The following is a 22,867-nucleotide window of genomic DNA, read 5'->3' as shown; positions in this document are numbered from 1 at the left end:
ACCCTGTTGGCCAGGATGGTCTCGACCTCCTCGTGATTCGCCAGCTTTGGCCCCCTAAAGTGTTGGTATTACAGGAGTGAGCCGCCGCGCCTGGCTGGCTAATGGATTAATTCTAACTTTGACGTAGAATTAATCTCTGGACCACATTTCTGTCATCTGAACAAGGAAGGACTGTTAATCTGGTTCCTTCTAGATCTGTGATCCTGTGACCATTTAGTAGCTGTGGAGAACTATTAACCATTTTTGAGCAGTGTGATTATATTAAATGATATCAGATGATTGGAAATGGTTAAATGTCAGATGCTTAAATGGCTATCAGATGGTTGGAGCTAGCCACAATGTAAAACACAAATTGGAGATGAAGAGAATGGAAATATGAGGCCCATCTTAAATTGGTCTAGGCTTAAAGAGATGAGGTATTAGAAATTAGAACTTTGATGGTTACTTTTGTAATACAAAAACAATGACTTGACAGGCAGCAAAGAAGCCAGTAAAAAACTTTTTTTTTTTTTTTTTTTTTTTTTTTGCTTGGTCAGAGATCTTTGGCTATTGGAGAAGAGTAAGAGTACTAGTCACAAAACCATTTCCCAGTTGTTTTTAACTTTACTTTGTTTTAAGAGCCCATAGAGAATAATAGTAGTACTTAAATATTGTGGGGGAAGAAGCATCCAACAATGACTAAGGTTTCTTCTCTGGACTATGGAAATAATGACACGATTGAAAAAAATGGGGGAAATCCAGAGAAGGGCACTGAGTTTGAGAGAAAGAGGAATTACTTTAGATATGTAAACTGTTATCTATTTGTGAATGGTATTTTTGTTGTATATATTGAAAACTCTTATTTTGATTTATAGAAAAGGTTGCTCTTTATAGAGTCTAGATATTTGGCCGGGCGCGGTGGCTCAAGCCTGTAATCCCAGCACTTTGGGAGGCCCAGACGGGCGGATCACGAGGTCAGGAGATCGAGACCATCCTGGCTAACACGGTGAAACCCCGTCTCTACTAAAAAATACAAAAAACTAGCCGGGCGAGGTGGCGGGCACCTGTAGTCCCAGCTACTCGGGAGGCTGAGGCAGGAGAATGGCGTGAACCCGGGAGGCGGAGCTTACAGTGAGCTGAGATCGCGCCACTGCACTCCAGCCTGGGCGACAGTGAGACTCCGTCTCAAAAAAAAAAAAAAAGAATCTATATATTTGTGCCTACATCATACCTTTGTCTCCTCAAGCCCCCAAAAGTCCCCTCAGCTTGGTTTATTTGTTGCCTAATAGAGTTTTAAAACTTAACCCACATCTTTATATCTGATGGACCTTTGAAGCAGGACACATGGCACTTGTTTTCTAGCTCTTTCATTTAGCCAAGCATGGTCCTACACAGGCTTGTTCATACACTTAAGTTAGAGGTAGGCTGCACTTTGCAGCGCACATTGCTGCATTTCTGAGCAATACCTGACATCCTAGACTCCTTAGTAGTAATAAATTGTGTTGAGCCAGAGATTAGTGGTAGTTGCTTTGAGATAGCCTGTTAGAATTGGTAGCATTTCTAACCTTTAGATACATTACTTCCAAACAGCTTCCAAGCCATTATCTTATGCTCCTGTTGGTAATTGAAGCCTTAGCATCCACTGTCTTCATCAGGATTCAAGCCTACAAAATTACAAGGGAGAGAGGACTTTAATCTGTTACCCATTATAACAAAGCAATGAGCAATGCTGTTCCTACAATCTTTGTTAATGCCCTGAAGAAAAACTTTCCCTTAATCACTAAAATTAAAGTAGTTTTTGTTTGGGTCTATGAGATCTTCCTAGCAAGTGGAATGTCTTAATTTTGAGACTTTTATAGGAGGGAGAAGAAGCAAAAAATTCATACCACTTGTGTACATAAATACTGTTGATTGTTTTTAAATGTACTGTGAAAGAGTAGGACAGCAGTCTGCCTTAATATCACTGCCTTTTAAATCAGGTGAACAGAGGAACTATTATCTCCACTTTAAAAACAAAGTTAAGGGATATGGTCCAGGTCATGCAAACATAGTATACGATGGATTGAACTGACAACCCAGCCCCAGTATTGTGATTCACTGTCCAGTGTTTGTTTGGCTACATATTCCGAGTTTATACTTTGTTCATTGAAAATCCCCTTTTTCTTTCAAAGTACGCTTTCAAAATGATTGGGGAAAGGGAGTGTTTTCGGTAAATGGGTTTCTAGTGTACATACAGTTAAGCATCTAAGAAAGGTTTTGATAGGTCAAGGAGACAGAACCTGTGGACAAAGTAGGTGGAGCATTGAGCAAGTAAAAATCTCATTTTGCTTGTCCAGGAATCTTTTACTGTTGGCAGAGAAGCAGGAGGAATATTAACAGAATAGTTTTCCTGCTGTTGGGCATGTAGTTTTGTCGATCTAAAATAAATCTATTGTTGGCTGAGTAGAGCAAATTCATGTCTGAGAGTTGGGGAAGTATGGCTAGTGTTAAACAAGAAACTGTGTTTCGGTCTGACTTTGATGTCTGCCTTCCTTATGCTGTGGGCTAATGTATATCATAGCCATTTTTTCCCTCATTTTCCTCCGATAAGAAATCTGTTTTGCCTTTTCTGATGGATATTTTTACAAAGAAAGACTTTTGCTCAGTATTTGTCATCATACATTCTCATTGCTGCTGCTGCCCTCAGAAGGATTGTATAAAGGAGGTAGGTAAGAATTTCCAGTATATATATCAGTCTATATTGTAGCCTTTTTGCTGATATTGGTAGAAAGTTTCCATTAAAGTATTGAAATTATTAACTTGAGAATGCTTTAAAAATATTTAGAGTTCTATAATTTAGTGAATTTACACTGTATTCTGTGTGAGGAGGAGGTAGGCTTTTGTTAATTCTGAATAGTTAGAGAGAAGTTTAACCTTTATTAAGAGTTCCTGTTAATGTTACCCTACCACAGTCAAAGCATAAGCTTTTAAGAAGCAAGTGCTGGCAGTTTTTAGGATCTGAAAGACTGAGTCAGAGAATCCCGTATTATGACTCACTTTTGTTTTTCTAGCAGATTAGTTGGCAAAACATAGTCTATAGAATTCAAGTGAGAAGTCAGTCCATAAAATGTGTACATGTTTTTGTGGGTTTTTTAGTTCAAATAGCGCAACATAAAATTTGATAAACATTTCTCTTATATCAGACTCTTATTGTGCTGTCATAGAGTTACAGTTGTTCATTTTTTGTACCCCATTTAAAATTGTGCAGAAGTGGCCTTTGTGTTTTGTAGTGAGTGTACAGTAGATGTTCAAGAAATACTTAGATTTAATGGAGAAAAATAAGCTACTGTCCCATGTCAAAAAAATGTATGACACTACTGCCTAAAGATAACTCTTGTGAATTAGAAAAATAAGAGAAAAATACCTGTGGAGCCAGTGAGTTGTTGGCTCTGGAGGAGCGGACTGAGAGGGCTGTATGTCCTTAACAAACTCTGGTTTTGTTCTGTGTAAGATAGTAGCCCAACTTATCTAGCTTAGCTCTTTTTTCTTTTATCATGAAAACATCTTGTTACCATTATTTTGTTCTGTCTGGTGCTAAAAATCGTGTTTTAGAATAATCTAGTTCACCTTTCAAAAATTATCAGTTACAAAAATTACATTGAGTTCTCATGTCTTAAGAACAAGAAGCCTGCAAGTATATTTTAAAAACTGTAATTTTGTATTTATTTTAAACAGCTTTCTATTACATGTCCCAGATGACTTTTCTGTGGGTCACTTTTACTATCAGTGAGGTTTCATAATCATTGCATGTACACTTTTACTTTTAATAATACAATACCTGTATATGCTTGCTTCTTAAATGATTCAGAATACCTCTGCTAGGTAGTTTAATAATCCTGGCTTATTGATGGTTGCTGACTGGTAAAATTCCTTGTTATATTTTTCAGTATTTAAGTGGGTAGCATTAAGCAGTCTTAATCTTTTAATACCAGCTACTGGACTGGTAAGGTGTGTCTCAGTTTTATTGGCTCCCTTTGCACCTACAGTACATTTTTTAAGGCAGTAGTAGTATCTGAATATGTGGTATAGCATTGGTATGGAATTTTCTATACAAAACTCTTGACTATAGGTTGAAAAAGCAGCAGAACCTACTAAATGTTAAGTTGTATGATGCACAGTTACTGGTTTTGCTGTATCTTAATACCTGTTTTGCTCAATAAGTATTCCTGTTTGTAAAGTCGTGAATTCATGTATGTTTGCAGGGATAGGATTAGCAAGAGGATTATTATTAAGGATAATCAAGGATGAAAGCAGGTTCAAGAGAAGATTTTCCTTCCTTTATTATCTTTGGTGATTGCCTTTTTACTCAGGTAGCCTTGGGTCAGCGAACTTAATACTTCAAAGAGCTTTGAACCCAGATACGACATTTGAATTCAGTTGTTGTAAATTTAGATAGACAAGTTGGACAGGTATTATCATTATTGGCTAGACATGAAATCTGAAGCTCAGAACTACTTCTGTTTGTCCAGTTCACACTGAATTCAAGTCTTTTATTGTTAAATGTTTTTGTCCTTTCAATGTGCCTATGCTAGATTAAAACAGAAGAATCAGTATACATTTGCTTTGTTAAATTAATACATAGTTTTATTGCCAGTAGGCTACATACATTCCCCTGAAATGTATGTGCTTATGGAAGAAGGAACCTGTTTTTTGAGACAGGATCTCACTGGGTCACCCAGGCTAGAGGGCAGTGGCACAATCATGGCTCACTGCAGCCTTTACCTCCCAGGCTCAAATCATCCTCTGGCCCAGCCTCCTGAGTAAGTGGACTGCAGGCACATGTGCTGCCACATCCAACTACTACAGGCACATGTGCCGCCACACCCCACTAGTTTTTGTCTCCTTGGAGAGACAGGGTCTTGCTTTGTGCCCATGCTGGGCTCAAACGATCCTCCTGCCTCGGCCTCCCAAAGTGCTGGGACTACAGGTTTGAGCCACCACACCTGGCCCTAGACTTTTAAAATGCTATCAAAATAATCAGAAGAGCCAATTGTGTTAGCTCACGCCAGTAATCCCAGCAGTTTGAGAGGCCAAGGTGGAAGGATCGTTTGAGCCCAGTTCGAGATTAGCCTGGGCAACATAGCAAGACTTTGTTTCTCCAAAAAGACAAAAAATGAGCTGGGCATGGTGGCACATGCCTGTAGTCCCAGCTACTTGGGAGGCTGAGGCAGGAGGAGTTTGAGGCTGCAGTGAGCCACAATCCCACCACTGCACTCCAGCCTGGGCAACAGAGCAAGAACTTATTTTCTTTCTTTCTTTTTTTTTTTTTTGAGACAGAAGCTTGCTTGGTCACCCAGGCTGGAGTGCAACGGCCCTGTCTGGGCTCACTGCAACCTCTGCCTCCTGGGTTCAAGTGATTCTCCTGCCTCAGCCTCTCAAGTAGCTGGGATTACAGACACCCGCCATCATACCCAGCTAATTTTTGTAGAGATGGGGTTTCACCATGTTGGCCAGGCTGGTCTCAGTGATCCGCCTGCCTTGGCCTCCCAAAGTGCTGGGATTGTAGGTGTGAGCCACCACGCCTGGCCAAGAACTTATCTTTACAAAAAAAAGTTTATGCAATTTTTACATGTTTATTGTAGAAAACTAAAACCAAATGTAAACCAAAATACAGTTGTTCCTCCTTGTCTGGGGAATTGGTTCCAGGACTCCACACTCCTGTGGATACCAAAATTTGAAAATGCTCAAGTTCCAGAAATATAAAATGACCCATAATATTTACATGTAAAAATCATTTACAATATCTAATACACTGTGAGTGTTACATAAGCAGTTGTTATACTGTATTGTTTAGATAATAATGACAGGGAAAAGCCTGTACGTGTTCAGTACAGATGGTTTTCTCTTTTAAATTTTCAATTTACAGTTGGTTGAATCCACAGACGTGGAAACCATGAATAAGAAGGGCCAACTGTACTCAGTTTCTACTACCAGAGAATTTTTAGTGCATAGTATTCATTTTTTTCTTGCATTTCCTATTTTCATAAGTCTTAAGTTTGAAATACCAGCTTGCTCAATTAAAGCAGCCTTTGCTTCAGCAGCATTATTTTGTTTTCACTAGAATTATACGAACATAAAAACAAGCTGGGAAAAAACTTAGATGGAGTTGGAAAAATAAGATGAGGAAAATACAGATAGTGATCCTTGTAGTCATTCTCATAAATGAAGCTTTTAAATACATGAATTTAACTTTAAAGTCAGCCCTACTGCACAGTTCCTTGCTGTGAAAAGTTAGCCCTGGGAGTAGAATTCTCCAAATTGGGTCTTCGGAATAATATAATGAGTAATTGAGTATTATCCAGCTTTGGATATAACTCTTGTACTTAAAAGACTTTAGCCGGGCACCGTGGCTCACGCCTGTAATCCCAGCACTTTGGGAAGCCGAGACGGGCGGATCATTAGGTCAGGAGATCGAGACCATCCTGGCTAACATGGTGAAACCCCGTCTCTACTAAAAAAATACAAAAAACGAGCTGGGCGAGGTGGCGGGCGCCTGTAGTCCCAGCTACTCGGGAGGCTGAGGCAGGAGAATGGCGTGCACCCAGGAGGCGGAGCTTGCAGTGAACTGAGATCCGGCCACTGCACTCCAGCCTGGGCAACAGAGCCAGACTCCGTCTCAAAAAAAAATAAAAAAGACTTTAGAGCTAATCATTTTATGTATTTCATTTATTTCATTTAGATCTATGAGAGATTACATGCGTTTCTGTGATTTATTAGTTACTAATTTTGTTTTACCATATCTGTCATTGAAACTATAGATAATTAGAATTATGTATATTTAATAACTTTTCTGACCGCCCCACCCCAACTCCATTCCCTTTGTTTTATGTGTCTATTGACTTACAGTGCCACTTGAACAGCATATCAGTGCTTCAGCTCTGGATCTGTGTGGTGACTTAGATGAGGTCAGAATAGATGAGATATTTTTCTCTTTTACCCCACCTCTTATTAGACAGTAGCATTTTGTTCTTACATCTTATGTATATTTTCCACACATTGCTGTTTTGGTTTTGGTTTCGTTTTTAAAGATGGAGTCTTGCTCTGTCACCAGGCTGGAGTGCAGTGGCTCGACCTCGGCTCACTGCAACCTCTGCCACCCGAGTTCAAGAGATTCTCCTGCCTCAGCCTCCTGAGTAGCTGGGACTACAGGCACGCACTACCATGCCCGTCTAATTTTTGTATTTTTAGTAGAGACGAGGTTTCACTGTGTTGGCCAGGATGGTCTCAATCTCTTGACCTCGTGATCCGCCCACCTCGGCCTCCCCAAAGTGCTGAGATGACAGGTGTGAGCCACGGCGCCCAACCTGAAAATTTATTTTTGAAGAATTTATTGGCTGGGTATGGTGGCTCACGCCTGTGATCCCGGCACTTTGGGAGGCCGAGGAGGGCAGATCACCTGAGGTCAGGTGTTCGAGACCAGCCTGGCCAACATGGAGAAACCCCCATCCCGTCTCTACTAAAAATAAAACAATTAGCTGGGTGTGGTGGTGTATACTTGTACTCCCAGCTGCTCAAGAGGCTGAGGCAGGAGAATCGTGTGAACCCAGGAGGCGGAGGTTGTAGTGAGCCAAGATCGCACCACTGCACTCCATACTGGCAACAGAGCAAGACTTCATCTCGGGGAAAAATTTTTTTTAAAAAGAAAGAATTTATTTATTCTTTTTTTTTTTTTTTCCGAGATGGAGTCTCGCTCTGTCGCCCAGGCTGGAGTGCAGTGGCCGGATCTCAGCTCACTGCAAGCTGTGCCTCCCGGGTTTATGCCATTCTCCGGCCTCAGCCTCCCGAGTAGCTGGGACTACAGGCGCCCGCCACTGCGCCCGGCTAGTTTTTTGTATTTTTAGTAGAGACGGGGTTTCACCGTGTTAGCCAGGCTGGTCTCAATCTCCCGACCTTGTGATCCGCCCGTCTCGGCCTCCCAAAGTGCCAGGATTACAGGCTTGAGCCACTGCGCCCGGCCTATTTATTCTTTATAAAGATTCTAAACTATTACTGTGATGACCACTATGTAGTATCACATGTAATAGTGGTAATGAGTTTTCTTCTGAGATTAATTGCAGAGCTTGTCTTTCACATGGGTCCAATATTTTACTTTTCATTGTGTTTTATTTCTGCAGGACAATTTGCCCTTCAGTTATCATACCAAAACAATATAAATTGAGTTTGTTAAAGATTACTATGATAATATAATGCCTGCCAAACTAAGTATATGAATTCATGCCCAAACATGGGTTTGGTGTTCCAAATAGTTAAATCCTGTATTGATTGATGTGTTTAGGGAACAAGTTTGAACAAAAGATCTTCTAATCGATTGGAACATTTAGTTTTCTTTTTTAGTCAATAACTTCCTTTACTTGAAACATAGCTGAAGATATTATTAACATCTGCCTAAATTTTTTCATTGCCACATATGGAAGTAAGTGACCCCACTGTCACTGTTCCATGTTTTCTTGTGAAGAGCTAAATTGCTGCTACCCAACTGTGACACTGTGTGGACCAACTCCTGCAGGCAAATCAGAAAAAAAGCCAGGATAGTAAGAAAGGAACCTAGAAGAACCTTAATTGGAAATTTAAAAAACAAAGTTCGAAGACCCTGCTTTTTACTAATGTATTTCTGTTTATGCTTTTCAGGGGGTGAAGCCAGCCAGTTTTGACAAAGTAGCAATTCCTGAAGTGAAGGAAATTATTGAAGGATGCATACGACAAAACAAAGATGAAAGGTAAGTTGCCTCTTTTGACCTGAGTGATACTTGAACAAAACCTAAAAAGTAATGTGCTTTGAGTACAACACTTATTCTTCGGTGTATTTAATATTTGTGATTGGTTTCTCTATTTGTGCCTGTAACAGTTTTAAAGATAGGGTTTTGTTCATTATGGTTATACAGATGTGATATACTGGAACACTGTAAAAATATGGTTTGGTAGAGTTTCAGTAAACCAGAACCACCGTAAACATAGCTACATTCCATGGGAACTACTTACTTAAAACATCAGCATGATTTATAAAACTCAAAAAAGAGTTTAGTATCTAACACAGGAAATCTTTCCTTAGTCGTTTACCATTGAATTCTAAATGGTGAAATAAAACCTTGGCTCTTTAAAGTCAACTCAACTATTATAGGTCTGATTTGCTGTCCTTATGCCAGAATTGAAGAAGAGCAAAACACAAAAATTCCTTGAGTAAAAAGAGAAGACTTCACCCAGGGGTTAGAAAGAGATGTGGCTTAGTCATTTGTACTAACAGAGGACTTTTCTTAGAGGAGTAGCAAGTATCTGATCTGCCATATAGCTGATTCATCACCCGTTAGGCATGGTGAAGGTCCAGTGTCTGTTTTTGGAAAACAGTCTATCTTTGCCACCTGCTTCCATCCTCCAAAAAAGAAAAAGGAGACCAGCTAGTACAGATATAAATTGCAAATTGAGCATAATCAACCACCTGAAGAATGAGAGCAATCAGATATATCAACCAAACTAAAGAATTCCATCTTTTCACCTCTCCAGTCTCGTTCTTTTTATAACATCATTATTTAGGAGAGCTTAACTTCATGGCTTTTAAGGCTTTATTAAGTAAAAATTTAATTTGAGTTTTCATTTGTATATATGCTGGGTCATTAAATCTCTTCAAGAACTTTTTTTTTTTTAACTATAAACAAAGGAACGTTTGTTTCAACTCTTTTTTTTTTTTTTTGACATAGCCTTGTTCTGTCGCCTAGGCTGGAGTACAGTGTCACAGTCTCAGCTCACTGCAACCTCTGCCTCCCGGGTTCAAGCAATTCTCCTGTCTCAGCCTCCTGAGTAGCTGGAACTAGAGGCGCACATCACCACCCCCGGCTAATTTTTGTATTTTTAGTAGAGACGGGGTTTCACCATATTGGTCAGGCAGGTCGCGGACTCCTGACCTGAGGTGAACCACCCACCTTGGCCTCCCAAAGTACTGGGATTGCAGGTGTGAGTCACTGCGCCCAGCCTGTTTCAACTCTTGATGGAGCAGCTTATTAGATTATTGGCATATTGAAATCATTTTATCTTAAGACTGTTTCGCAATCAGACTTCTGCTTGCCCAGTACACAAATTATTGAACAAGGATTAAGAGAACTTATTGGTGTAAATAAAGCTTACTGTGGTAGAAGGTACCAAACTAGAAACAAAAATGTTTATTTTCTAGTTTTTATTTCATTATTTACAGCTTTTATAACTGTGAGCAAGATTCTCAACCTTTCTGCGCCTCCATTTCCTAATAATCAGGAGATGATATTGAATTGGGTGTTGGTCAACAAGATCATAAATATGAAGATTTGTGTTACTTATAAAATGCTGTATAAATGATCATGTGATATTTTGAAGCTTTAATAGAGCCAATTGTGTTAGCTCACCATTACTAGTATACTATTACTAAAGAGATCATTGGATTTAAAAATTATCACTATCAGTTCTTATTCATGAATGAGATTGTTATGATGTTTTATAACTTGAGAGTAAGCCTCTGTAGTTACCATTCAAATGCAGCAATGTTAAAATGACTTATAAACTTTCCCATGTATTTTTTCCCATTTTTTTCTTCTGTGAATAACAATAATTGGCCACATTTGAAAATTATTTTTTCAAACTAATGGTGTTTTATTTTTGTTCCTTTTCTTTTCCCCTCTGTTTGGAAGATATTCCATCAAAGACCTTTTGAATCATGCCTTCTTCCAAGAGGAAACAGGAGTACGGGTAGAATTAGCAGAAGAAGACGATGGAGAAAAAATAGCCATAAAATTATGGCTACGTATTGAAGATATTAAGAAATTAAAGGGAAAATACAAAGACAATGAAGCTATTGAGTTTTCTTTTGATTTAGAGAGAGATGTCCCAGAAGACGTTGCTCAAGAAATGGTAAATTGACTTTAGCCATTTAAAAATTGATTTAGACTTATATACATCGATACTATTATTAAGTAAAAAAGCAGTTGATGAAGTGCTGTGTGTGACATACCCCACTGACAGAAAATTGTGATGACCCTAAAAGTTATCTTTGATTAGTGGGATTTTCCAGTGTGTGTTTTTTTTTTTTGTTTTTGTTTTTAACTCCCTTCTTTGTATTGCTTTTATAAGGGGTGTTAGATTTTATAGTCCTTTTTAAAAGTAAATTTTTTTTTTTTTTGAGGGAGAGAGAGACAGGGTCTTGCTCTGTCACCAGGCTGGAGTGCAGTGGCCTGATAATCACAGCTTACTGCAGCCTTAGACTCCTGAACTCAAGCAATCCTTCTGCCTCAGCCTCCCGGGAAGCTGGGACCATAGGGGCATGCCACTACGCCCGACTAATTTTTGTATTTTTAGTATAGACAGGGTCTCACCATGTTGGCCAGGCTTGTCTCGAACTCCTGATCTCAAGTGATCCTCCCACTTCAGCCCTCCAAAGTGCTGGGAGTACAGGTGTGAGCCATTTCGCCTGGCCAAAAGTTATTTTTGAGAAAATATGTAGATAGATAGATAGATACACACACACACACACACACACAGGGATAGATGGATGAGATAGATAGGTAGAACTAGTAGAATGCATTCCAAAGTCATTTTGAAAAGTCTATAAGATTGAGTGACTCCCAGTTTATATAAGCATCATTCATTTAGAATGACAACTTATGTTTCTACATACTGATTCATTAGCCTTTGATCAGTTATCTGGATGAACCCTATAAACAGACATAGGACCATGAATTGTTTTTACTTTGAAGAGAGTTTTCCTGATCAAATATTAGTAGGAAGCCTTTGATGTATTATTATTTGAAGTATGTCTAAAAGATCACCCTTCCATAAGGAAACCCTTCCCCAAATTTACGCTTGCCATAGTGCCCAAAATAGCTAATTATTATGGAAAGATAACTCCGAATATCTCTACTCGGTTTTATAAGAACCATTCAAAAGTGGTAGTTGCCTCTGGGAAGAGATCAGGTATGAGTTACTTGTGTTTAACTGTTAGTTGTTTGTATTATCTGAGCTTTTTTGCTTTTTTGGAGGGGAGGAGCAGTGTTAAATCTTCATATTCGTACCACAGTTGTTTTATCAGATTGAGTGGTTGCCTTGTAAAAGAAAGTAAAATGAACACAGGTTAATGTTAATGGTTACGTGTGAGGCGAAATACAGTGACTAGAGCAGAGTACCTTACTTGGTTTAGGAACTGAGGTTTTAGTTGCCCCATTGTTTGGTTGTTTGTTATAAGGAGTGAAGGTATACCTACCCTTCGGGTTTCTGCAAAATGGTGGTACCCACTCCTCAAGTATCTACAAAGATGGTAGGGAAATGCATAATGCAGACCAGGAATTTTACAGTTCGATTAAGGCCAGTCCTGAGAGAATTCTTTGTTCCTCCTCTTCTCGACTTTTTTACAATGCCTTTTTTTGGGCGGTGGGGGGGCGAATGGGCGGGTGTTGTTTTCTTTCAGTATACTACTGCTTAATATACCCTTTTATTCTGTAGGTAGAGTCTGGGTATGTCTGTGAAGGTGATCACAAGACCATGGCTAAAGCTATCAAAGACAGAGTATCATTAATTAAGAGAAAACGAGAGCAGCGGCAGTTGGTACGGGAGGAGCAAGAAAAAAAAAAGCAGGAAGAGAGCAGTCTCAAACAGCAGGTAGAACAATCAAATGCTTCCCAGACAGGAATCAAGCAGCAACCTTCTGCTAGCACCGGCATACCTACTGCTTCTACCACTTCAGCTTCAGTTTCTACACAAGTAGAACCTGAAGAACCCGAGGCAGATCAACATCAACAGCTACAGTACCAGCAACCCAATATATCTGTGTTATGTACGTATCTTGGGAAGTGACAGATAGGCTACTGATTCTCCTAATTGGTTTTTTGAGCTTCTTGTTATTTTGCATTGGCTTCTTGGTTTTGAATGATGAATCCTACTATTATACAAAATGTGAAATGGTTGTCGTCTAGCTTCTCTTGATTCTTATATCTGTGACTAGGCGAATAGAAGGATGGGGCGGTAAGGAAATGTGATTAGGATACAAAATAATTTTATAAACTCCAACATCCTGGAGGTTTCAATTTGTAGATTTCTACTTTTCACAATTTATTTAAATAAAATGGAATTAATAATAAAGAATGAACTGGCTTGGCTACTAAAATTGAACCCATCAGTCTGGTTGAGCTCTTTTAGCAAAGCTGAGTGGTGTATAGACTAAAAACTAATGAGAACACTGGTTATTAATTTAATTACCTGTTTAACACTGAGAACCTTCTGGCCTCCATACTTTGAAAGCTGTGTCAAATTTAAGGCTTATAGTGTTCCATGTTGTTTCCCTTACTCTTCAGGTGATAAGATTCTGTGATAGCCATATGGATTCCTCATTTAAATATAGAAATCTAAGGAATATGGTTATAATTCATTTTTTATTTAGTTCAAATCTGTGCAAAGAATAACTAGTAATATAATGGGTCTAAAATAGGAGAAAATATGAACCTCCGTTTTGTGATTTGTCTTTCTCTCTCTTTTTCTTTTTTTTTTTTTTTTTGGGTGATTCATTTTTCCTTCAGCTGATGGGACGGTTGACAGTGGTCAGGGATCCTCTGTCTTCACAGAATCTCGAGTGAGCAGCCAGCAGACAGTTTCATATGGTTCCCAACATGAGCAGGCACATTCTACAGGCACAGTCCCAGGGCATGTACCGTCTGCTGTCCAAGCACAATCTCAGCCCCATGGAGTATATCCACCCTCAAGTGTGGTAAGTAAATGCTTAAGGGAATGTAATACTACAGTGAGAGCCAATGGATAGTCTGCTAAATTAAAATTCTTTGTACAAACCAAGTAGCAGTATGAGTCTGAAGTAGAAAATATAAAAAGCTGTATCTCTAAAGGCTTATTCTAGAGTATAATTAGAGTAGTCCTGGTAGAGTAGGATATAGACATTAATGTGTGGGCATTAGCTGAACTGCCTACATGAAGCAACTACATACAAGATTTAGACTAGTCTGCATTTTTATTTACTAAAGGTAATGCTCTCTTTAACACTTGAGTTGAAACTATTCACAGCAATAAAAGCTGGATATACAAATGTTCTGCGGGTGGGGCAAGGAGAGTTTTTCAAAAGCTTGTTAAAATAATTACTAAGTATTTCCTGTAAGATTCCGTATTGTACAAAACACAGGTAAGACCTTCAAACCATTATAGAATGCTGCATGTGAGTACTCTAGATTGAGGGAATCCTTTATTTGAATGACTGTTTAATTTAGCGCTTGTGTTGAGTTAATCATCCGTTGCTGTGTGTGTTCCTGCCTTTTAAAGTCTGTGTTGGACACAAGTTCCTTCCCTAGTATATGTTCTTTTGCTTTTTCCCTTTAGTTGGTAACTGTTTTATTACTAATTTCAGAATCAACTTACGGAAATTATTTCCTGAAACATTTTATGCTTGCACACACACAGACACACACACACACAATTATCCTATGTTTTAGATTAGGCACTCTTGCTTCTCATATAGAGAATGTTAAAGTAGATCATCAGATACTACTCCATTTCTTTTGTTGACCTCAGAGGAAAATAAAATACGTCATCTGCCTCTGAAAGGTACTAGAAAATAAGTAACTTGTCACTGTATAGCACTTGTTTAGTGAGATCTTTAAGCAGACAGATTTCCCCCTCCTCTAAACTTTGTGGAATTCTTGCCCTTTTTTAAATGAAAATCTTTCTCTGTTAAGAAAATACTTCTGCTTTTTCTTATTTTTTATCCTACAGCTTGGAATAAAAGATGTTCATTTGTTTCAGCGTCCATTTAATCCTGCTTTGGCTGGGTCTCAAGATGAATGGCCACAGTAACACAAATAAAAACAACTAATGTACTAATTTTTTTTTTTAACAATCTACTTTCTCTCTTTAAAATAATTAAGTGAGGGTAGGACAGAAGAACTTTATAAAGGCTGCACAGAAAATATATTTTTGTGTTCTGACAAATATTACTTGTCAGCATTTTTTGTCAGTTTCTACTTTTAATTGATTTTTTTTCTGGATTATTATAACTAGATTTTGCTAAAACTTGTTTTGTTTTTTTAAATTTTCTCTTGTCTATACTCATCATGGGGGAGCATTAGTTCTCTGTTTTAGAAAGCAAGTAGAATGACATGAAGATACTAAGTATTTGAGCCACGAATATAGCCATGTTTATTGATGCTCTAAAAGCAGACGTTCTTGCTTTTTAATGACAGTATTCTATGGAGGTATTATGAAGAATTATTAAATATTGAGAATTTAAAAATTTGTCTAATTCTATTCTTGTCTCATTTCAGGAATGTGGCTTACAATAATATAGACAAATTATAAGTGAAATTTTAGAAATTAGAATAAAAGAAATAAGCCTGGAGAGAAATCAAAACAGGAGTGAAACTAAATAACCATATGATGATTTTTAAATCCTTGCTATTGGTGGGCCACAGATTCGACCCAAAGCATTCTACACAGCCAAGTTTTGGAAATGAAAACATAGTTTTCATAGTTCACAACATCTAAAAGGAAAATAACAGTCTTATTCAAGACAACCTTTATAGTATTGCTCATACTGCCTTATAACTGTATTAAACCCTGTGCCTGAAAATTTTTTTAAGTTATTCTTTTTTTTTTTTTTGACAGCATCTCATTCTGTCTCCCAGGTGGGAATACAGTGGCATGATCTTGGCTCACTGCAACTTCCACCTCCTGGGCTCAAGCGATTCTCCTGCCTCAGCCTCCCCAATAGCTAAGATTACAGGCACCCATCACCATGCCCAGCTAATTTTTGTATTTTTTTATTAGAGACCCAATTTCACCGTGTTGGCTAGACTGGTCTCGAACTCCTGACCTCAAGTGATCCACCTGCCTCGGCCTCCCAAAGTGCCGGGATTTACAGGTGTGAGCCACCACGCCCAGCCTAAATTATTCTTCAGAGATTCAGATTGAAGATATTCTCCCATTGATTACTTTGTAAAAGTACAAAATATTACCTATATCCAGTTGTGAATTTCTTCTAGAAAGCTAAACTTTTTCCTAGTAGTAGATCATGACTTCTTACCTTTACAAATAAAGAGTGGCAAGTATAAGAAATACTGTGAGCCAGCAACTTTCCGTCTCATGTCTTCTAAAATAGAAACGAGAGTCTTTTTCTGAGGTTTCCAGAGCTCTTGCAAAATAATCCAATCTTAAAATTCTCTGTATCTTTTAATGTACTTTAAACTAATAGAATTCATTCTTGTTGAATCTTAAGTTTGCCAAAGTTGCAAGCTAATATTCACTGCTTTCCCTGTCTGCACCCTTCAGTCAGTTGGTCATTCTTAAATTCATACACTCATAACACCTGGTGTTATTTCAGAATATTTAGCATGATAATTGATCATTATCATGATCATTCATTAAAAAAACCTGTACTTGGCTGACAACCTAGAATAGTTGTGATCTGTCAGATGTGCTATGTTGAGTTATAGCTCTCCTCAAAAAAAACTGACTTTGTGGAATTGGGAGAGGATGGAACATTTCTTTATGCAACTATGCCCTGTTATCATTGTACTTTTGTTTATTTTGTTTTCAAAGTACTGTGTTTTTCATGTGTGTGTTTGTTTTCTGTTTAGCCTCGTCGTGGCCGTAGCATGTCGGTTTGTGTTCCCCATCTTTCTGCTGTTCCCTCTCTGTCCCGCATCTCTCCCAGTGCTCCTTCCACCCCACCACCAGTGCTGTCTGCACCTCTTTCTCCTTCCCTCCTTCGGACTGCCCCTGAGGAAACTTTTGCCGAAAAGCTTTCTAAAGCATTGGAGAGTGTCCTGCCTATGCACTCTGCCTCTCAGCGCAAGCACCGACGCTCCAGCCTGCCTTCCCTCTTTGTCAGTACTGTATGTAACTGTAAACTTCTGACAAATGAACAATTATTACCAATGAATACATCCAGGCAACAAGAATTTTAATTAAAATTGAATAAAGAACAGGACTAAACTCAGTTATATTATGCTTCTAGGATACCAGTTATTCCTATAGGAAACTTTTTTTGTAATAAGGCTCTTAGGGGGAATAAAAAGCAAGGAGGTAATGAGAGAGAATACTTATAATGTCCTTGGCACATACCAGCATGTGTCCAATAAAATTTACCTTTTATTATATCTTCCTATTTCCTATCAACATTTCTTTCATTTTCATATTCTAGTTTTAAAAGTATTACTTAATTTTAAAGTTATTGCCTTAATCAAAAGCAAATTTTATCAAACATTACCGAAACATTTTTTCTCCTCACTTTATTCTAAGGAGACACTAATGAAACTGGATGAGTCCTTTTTTTTAATAACCTTAGTCAGCAAAGGATAACCTTGGAGTGAACATTTATTTTAATTTAATCATTTATGTAAGATGATGTGTCAGCAAACCAAAGGGCTACATAATGTTCCCCCATGGGAGTATTTTTTCCTTAGGTTTCAACCTAAGGTGGGACTGTAGCTCTAATGAATACATTAGACACATATATAGTATGTGTGACTTTCTTTGGCTCCATTAATGTTTATAAAAGATATATTTCTTAAAATTATTTTAAGCATGTGGGTTCTTGCTGCTGCTTTTCCAAATAAAGAGTGTAGTTAACTTTCTGACTAGCAACCCTAGAATTTTCAGATTTTTACTTAGGAGAATGAAGAACTGTACAATGTTATGGCTTTGAGACATACCATGAGTAAATAACAATAAAATGAGCATTTGTATTGAAAATAGAAATCATCTTTTAGCTATTGTGAACAGTTGATCTACTTTGCCAGCTCGATAAGGATCTTTCCTATGGAAGAATGAAACTGAATTATTTTAAAAGGGGGAGTCTGTGATAGTAAATTATTTGCTTATTTATTTATTTATTTATTTATTTATTGGAGGTGGAATCTTGCTCTGTCGCCAGGCTGGAGTGCAGTGGCATGATCTCGACCCATGGCAACCTCTGCCTCCCGGGTTCAAGTGATGCTCCTGCCTCAGCCTCCCGAGTAGCTCGGACTACAGGTGCATGCCCCCACACCCAGCTAATTTTTGTATTTTAGTAGAGATGGGTTTCACCATGTTTGGCCAGGGTGGTCTCGATCTCCTGACCTTGTGATCCACCCCCTTCAGCCTCCCACAGTGTTGGGATTATAGGCGTGAGCCACCGCGCCCAGCCGATAGTGATTTATTATAGTGTATATTGTTTGCATTTGGCAAGCTATGTTTCTAAATTTAGTCTTAAATCTAGAACTGCTTCTTGAATAAAAAGTGCCATCAAATAAAATTGGCTGTCATTTACATTACCCTTGTCAGTTGATTTGAACACCAGGATGTCAGAATCAGAAAATTCATGGTTACAGCCGGGCTCGGTGGCTCATGCCTCTAATTCTAGTACTTTGGGAGGCCGAAGTGAGCAGATCACCTGAGGTCAGGAATTCTAGACCAGCCTGGCCAACATGGCAAAGCACGTCTCTACTAAAAATACAAAAATTAGCTGGACGTGGTGGCACACGTGTGTAGTCCCAGCTATTTGGGAGGCTGAGGCAGGAGAATCCCTTGAACCCAGGAGGCAGAGGTTGCAGTGAGCCAAGATTATGTCGCTGCACTCCAGCCTGGGCGACAGAGCAAGACTCCATCTCAAAAAAAGAAAAAAGAAATTTCATGGTTATGCAACTCTTATTTAGGATCAGAAAAGTGGACATTTTGTGATTTAACTCTGTAACATGTTTCGTGTAGTAAAAATAGAGTAAAACTATTAATCATCTAGTTTGGGATCGATAGGAGAAAGACGTTACTGTCACTAGTCAAATTATATATCTTTTACTATCTGATTTCTGGTTAGAAGGCATACTATTAATTGATAAGAAAATCACACTGAAGGCCTCTATCATATCACAGTATAATAAGAATATAGGGCAAGTTAGTTCACTTTAAATTAAGTTAAATTAAAGCACACTTCTTACAGTATAGAACTAGTCGGGCTTTTATGCCTTGTTTTAGTTCTTATTCTTCCTTTAACTCTTTTTCTGTTGATATAATTTACATTAATGCTTAAGAGTAAACTTTAAGTGTGGGTAAAAATGAAATAATTACTTACAAAGTTTAATTCTTCATTTCCTTTGAGAGAGAAAAGTTATGGAAAAGCAGCTCTTATCTAAAGCAAAGAGCCCACAGATTGATTTCGTTGGCCCTGGATGTATTTAATGGGTTTTTACTGTGCACATAATTTCCAGAAGCATTGTTATTTATTTATTAATTATAAATTTGGTGTAACCGTTTCATAGGGTTACACAAAACTACCCAGTTGTGCATGTCTGATGTAATTTCACATATGAATGTATGAATTACTTGTCTTATTCATGTTGATACAGCCTCAGTCCATGGCGCATCCGTGTGGGGGGACCCCAACATACCCAGAATCACAGATATTTTTCCCAACTATTCATGAACGTCCAGTTTCTTTCTCACCACCTCCCACCTGCCCACCGAAAGTAGCCATTTCCCAGCGGCGTAAGAGCACCTCCTTCCTGGAAGCCCAAACTCACCACTTCCAACCCCTGCTGAGGACTGTTGGCCAGAGTCTTCTTCCACCTGGTGGCAGCCCAACTAACTGGACACCAGAGGCCGTAGTTATGTTGGGTACTACAGCCAGTAGAGTAACTGGAGAGTCATGTGAGATACAGGTCCATCCTATGCTTGAACCATCTCAAGTTTACAGTGACTATAGACCGGGACTAGTACTTCCAGAAGAAGCTCACTATTTTATTCCTCAGGAAGCAATGTATCTAGCTGGGGTACATTACCAGGCCCGGGTGGCAGAACAGTATGAGGGCATTCCATACAACTCATCAGTACTGTCAAGTCCTATGAAACAGATACCTGAACAGAAGCCAGTACAAGGGGGCCCTACTCCAAGTTCTGTCTTTGAATTTCCATCTGGACAGGCTTTCCTGGTAGGACACCTTCAGAATCTAAGATTAGATTCTGGATTGAGTCCAGGATCTCCCCTCTCTAGTATTTCTGCACCTATCAGTACAGATGCTACACGTTTGAAATTTCACCCTGTCTTTGTTCCTCATTCTGCGCCCGCTGTGTTAACTCATAACAATGAGAGCAGAAGCAACTGTGTATTTGAATTTCATGTTCACACACCAAGCTCCTCTTCAGGAGAAGGAGGTGGAATTTTACCTCAGCGTGTTTACCGAAATCGGCAGGTTGCAGTGGACTTGAATCAAGAAGAACTGCCTCCTCAAACAGTTGGATTACATGGCTACCTGCAGCCTGTGACTGAAGAAAAGCATGATTACCATGCCCCAGAATTGACCGTTTCTGTGGTAGAGCCTATCGGACAGAACTGGCCAATAGGAAGCCCAGAATATTCCAGTGATTCCTCACAAATCACTTCTTCAGACCCCAGTGATTTTCAGTCACCTCCCCCTACAGGGGGAGCAGCTGCATCTTTTGGCTCTGACGTCTCGTTACCCTTTATCCATCTGCCTCAGACAGTGTTACAAGAATCCCCACTTTTCTTCTGTTTCCCCCAAGGAACCACATCTCAGCAGGTCTTAACTGCCTCATTTTCTTCAGGAGGATCTGCACTTCATCCACAGGTTATAGGAAAACTTCCACAATTATTTTAAACTACCCTACTTTGCACCATAACATTTAAATTTTCTATTCCTCATTTCCCTGAATCACGGATTTTTGAGAAATATTGTTTATCAGTAGAGTTTCCCCATCTTTGGAGGGTTGTGAACTACATATATGTATTTAAAAAGAAAATATGAGAGAAGCTACCTGATATACCTATTATATGTGAAAACCGGTGGAAAAAAGAACGCAAAAACTAGAATTTTAGTCATTCATCAAAATCAACGACTTCTATCCCTATGCACATTATGTTCAACCAGTAGTGAAAATGCAAGTGTATATAATGTATGGTTGACCCAGCATTATTTAGGAATACAAATCTTAAGTATTACTTTCTTCCTCCAAACAAGTTTTTAAAAAATAGGATAAATTTTTTTTCTATAAAATATAAAAAATGGAAAATAGGGAATGCTTTTTTTGGAGTAGTATTAATAATACACAGAATTTTCATTAGTGTAGAAGGATCTAAAAAGACAAAATATATCTTACGGGAACAAAAAAAGATAGAAAAGGAAACAGTTTAGGAATTTGCCTTAAATGAAATTGCCTTTTCAAAATGGCATCAGTCAAGCAAGTTGCTGTGTATTATTATATGTCAAAATAAAATGCTAATTCATAAAATTAAGGACTGATTCTAATTTCTGGCAACTAACAATCTAGTGAGTGGTGGGCTTTTTTTTTGTTATAAGAATTTGTGATATGGCCGGGCGCGGTGGCTGAAGCCTGTAATCCCAGCACTTTGGGAGGCCGAGACGGGCGGATCACGAGGTCAGGAGATCGAGACCATCCTGGCTAACACGGTGAAACCCCGTCTCTACTAAAAAAATAATAAAAATTAGCCGGGCGAGGTGGCGGGCGCCTATAGTCCCAGCTACTCGGGAGGCTGAGGCAGGAGAATGGCGTGAACCCAGGAGGTGGAGTGTGCAGTGAGCTGAGATCCGGCCACTGCACTCCAGCCTGGGCGACACAGCAAGACTCCGTCTCAAAAAAAAAAAAAAAAAAAAAAAGGATTTTGTGAATGTTGCAAACTAAGGAACAGTAGACATCGCAGGCCTTGTATTTTCCTCAACAAATTTAATTTTAGTTATTTATGTGTATGAGCATATACACACTTAGCATATAAAGACAATGTAATGAACGTAATAGAATTCAAAAGTACAGTCAGTGTTTACTGTTTCATATATTCATTTGGTATATTTTATCAAATGTGTACATCTTGTAAGATCTACGTAGAAGACTATGCAGTTATATATTGAAGACATTTGGATATGCTACATATTCTACTCTTTTAAAAAAAGTACTGTGTGGTGTTCTTCCTACTTTCTTCCTATGTTCTTCCCTCATCAGGAGCATAAACAACTCCCAAAATTGCACAAATTATCAATTATTTAGAGTTACACTAAGACACAAAAAGATCCAGAAGCTTGAAAACTATACATGGGCATGCAGTATATTCACATCAGTATTCAAGTTGCAGCCCCTATTATAAATATTAATGTATTGCCAGTAATTATCCTTTAGACTTTCCAAAGTAAAAAATACCAGGTGGTTAATGTATAGACATACTACAGAAGGAATCAATACTTACAATAGTTAAGCTGCAGTGGAATGTGATATTATATCCATGTAAGCTTAAAGGAACCCCTTCTAAACTGAAATGGAATGACAAAAGTGGTAGCCTTTTCATTTCTTTAACGTACCTATATATAGTCCTGCATTCATTTCTCACTTTCTCATTTGTTTTAATTTGGACTTCTCAGTGATCAGAATGCTCTAGTTGGGGTTTCTCAAACTCAACACTGTTGACATCTGAGGTTGGATAATTCTTTGTTGTGGTGGACTGTTCTATGTATTGTAGGATATTTAGCAACATCCTTGGTTTATACCTCCTAAATACTAGTAGCAGCCATCTCCCTCACTTGTGACAACCAGAAATATCTCCACATATTGCCAAGTGCCCCCCGGGGGTGGCACAATTGCTCCTGGATAGCAATGATCGTCCTAGGTACTTAGCAGTTGATGATGATAACAGATTTTTTGATACTTTTGATAAAAGTCATTGTGGCACTATAAGAAGTGTTACCAAATTAGCATTACCAAATACCTTTCTTTAATTTTTCAGATAAATTTCAGATTGATAGTATTAACACTTTGTTCCTGATTATTGTATTTCTAATAACAAATTTTATTGTGAATCTGACCATTCTAGCCAGCTAAAATTACAGCCTGAGCAGCATTGACA

General features: G+C 38.5%; 1 protein-coding gene across 13 annotated transcripts in view; it reads left to right on the top strand.

The window, feature by feature from the left end:
- The window catches only part of WNK1 (WNK lysine deficient protein kinase 1), a 182,949-nt gene that overhangs the window by 97,309 nt on the left and 62,773 nt on the right, over nt 1–22,867 (top strand). For 11 of the 13 annotated variants that reach the window (XM_033223315.1, XM_033223314.1, XM_033223309.1 and 8 more), the window contains exons 5-8: nt 8,647–8,735; nt 10,671–10,890; nt 12,475–12,805; nt 13,545–13,732. In XM_033223315.1, the coding sequence (XP_033079206.1) occupies nt 8,647–8,735; nt 10,671–10,890; nt 12,475–12,805; nt 13,545–13,732 (828 nt within the window). Of the gene's footprint in view, nt 1–2,327; nt 2,684–8,646; nt 8,736–10,670; nt 10,891–12,474; nt 12,806–13,544; nt 13,733–19,346; nt 20,586–22,867 lie in introns of those variants that run through there. The other 2 variants (XM_033223322.1, XM_033223321.1) reach the window with 2 other exon arrangements.

Source organism: Trachypithecus francoisi, unplaced genomic scaffold (genome assembly GCF_009764315.1).
Source record: "Trachypithecus francoisi isolate TF-2019V2 unplaced genomic scaffold, Tfra_2.0 Lachesis_group11, whole genome shotgun sequence".
Lineage (NCBI taxonomy): Eukaryota > Metazoa > Chordata > Mammalia > Primates > Cercopithecidae > Trachypithecus > Trachypithecus francoisi.
This window is presented reverse-complemented; position numbering and strand designations above follow the sequence as displayed.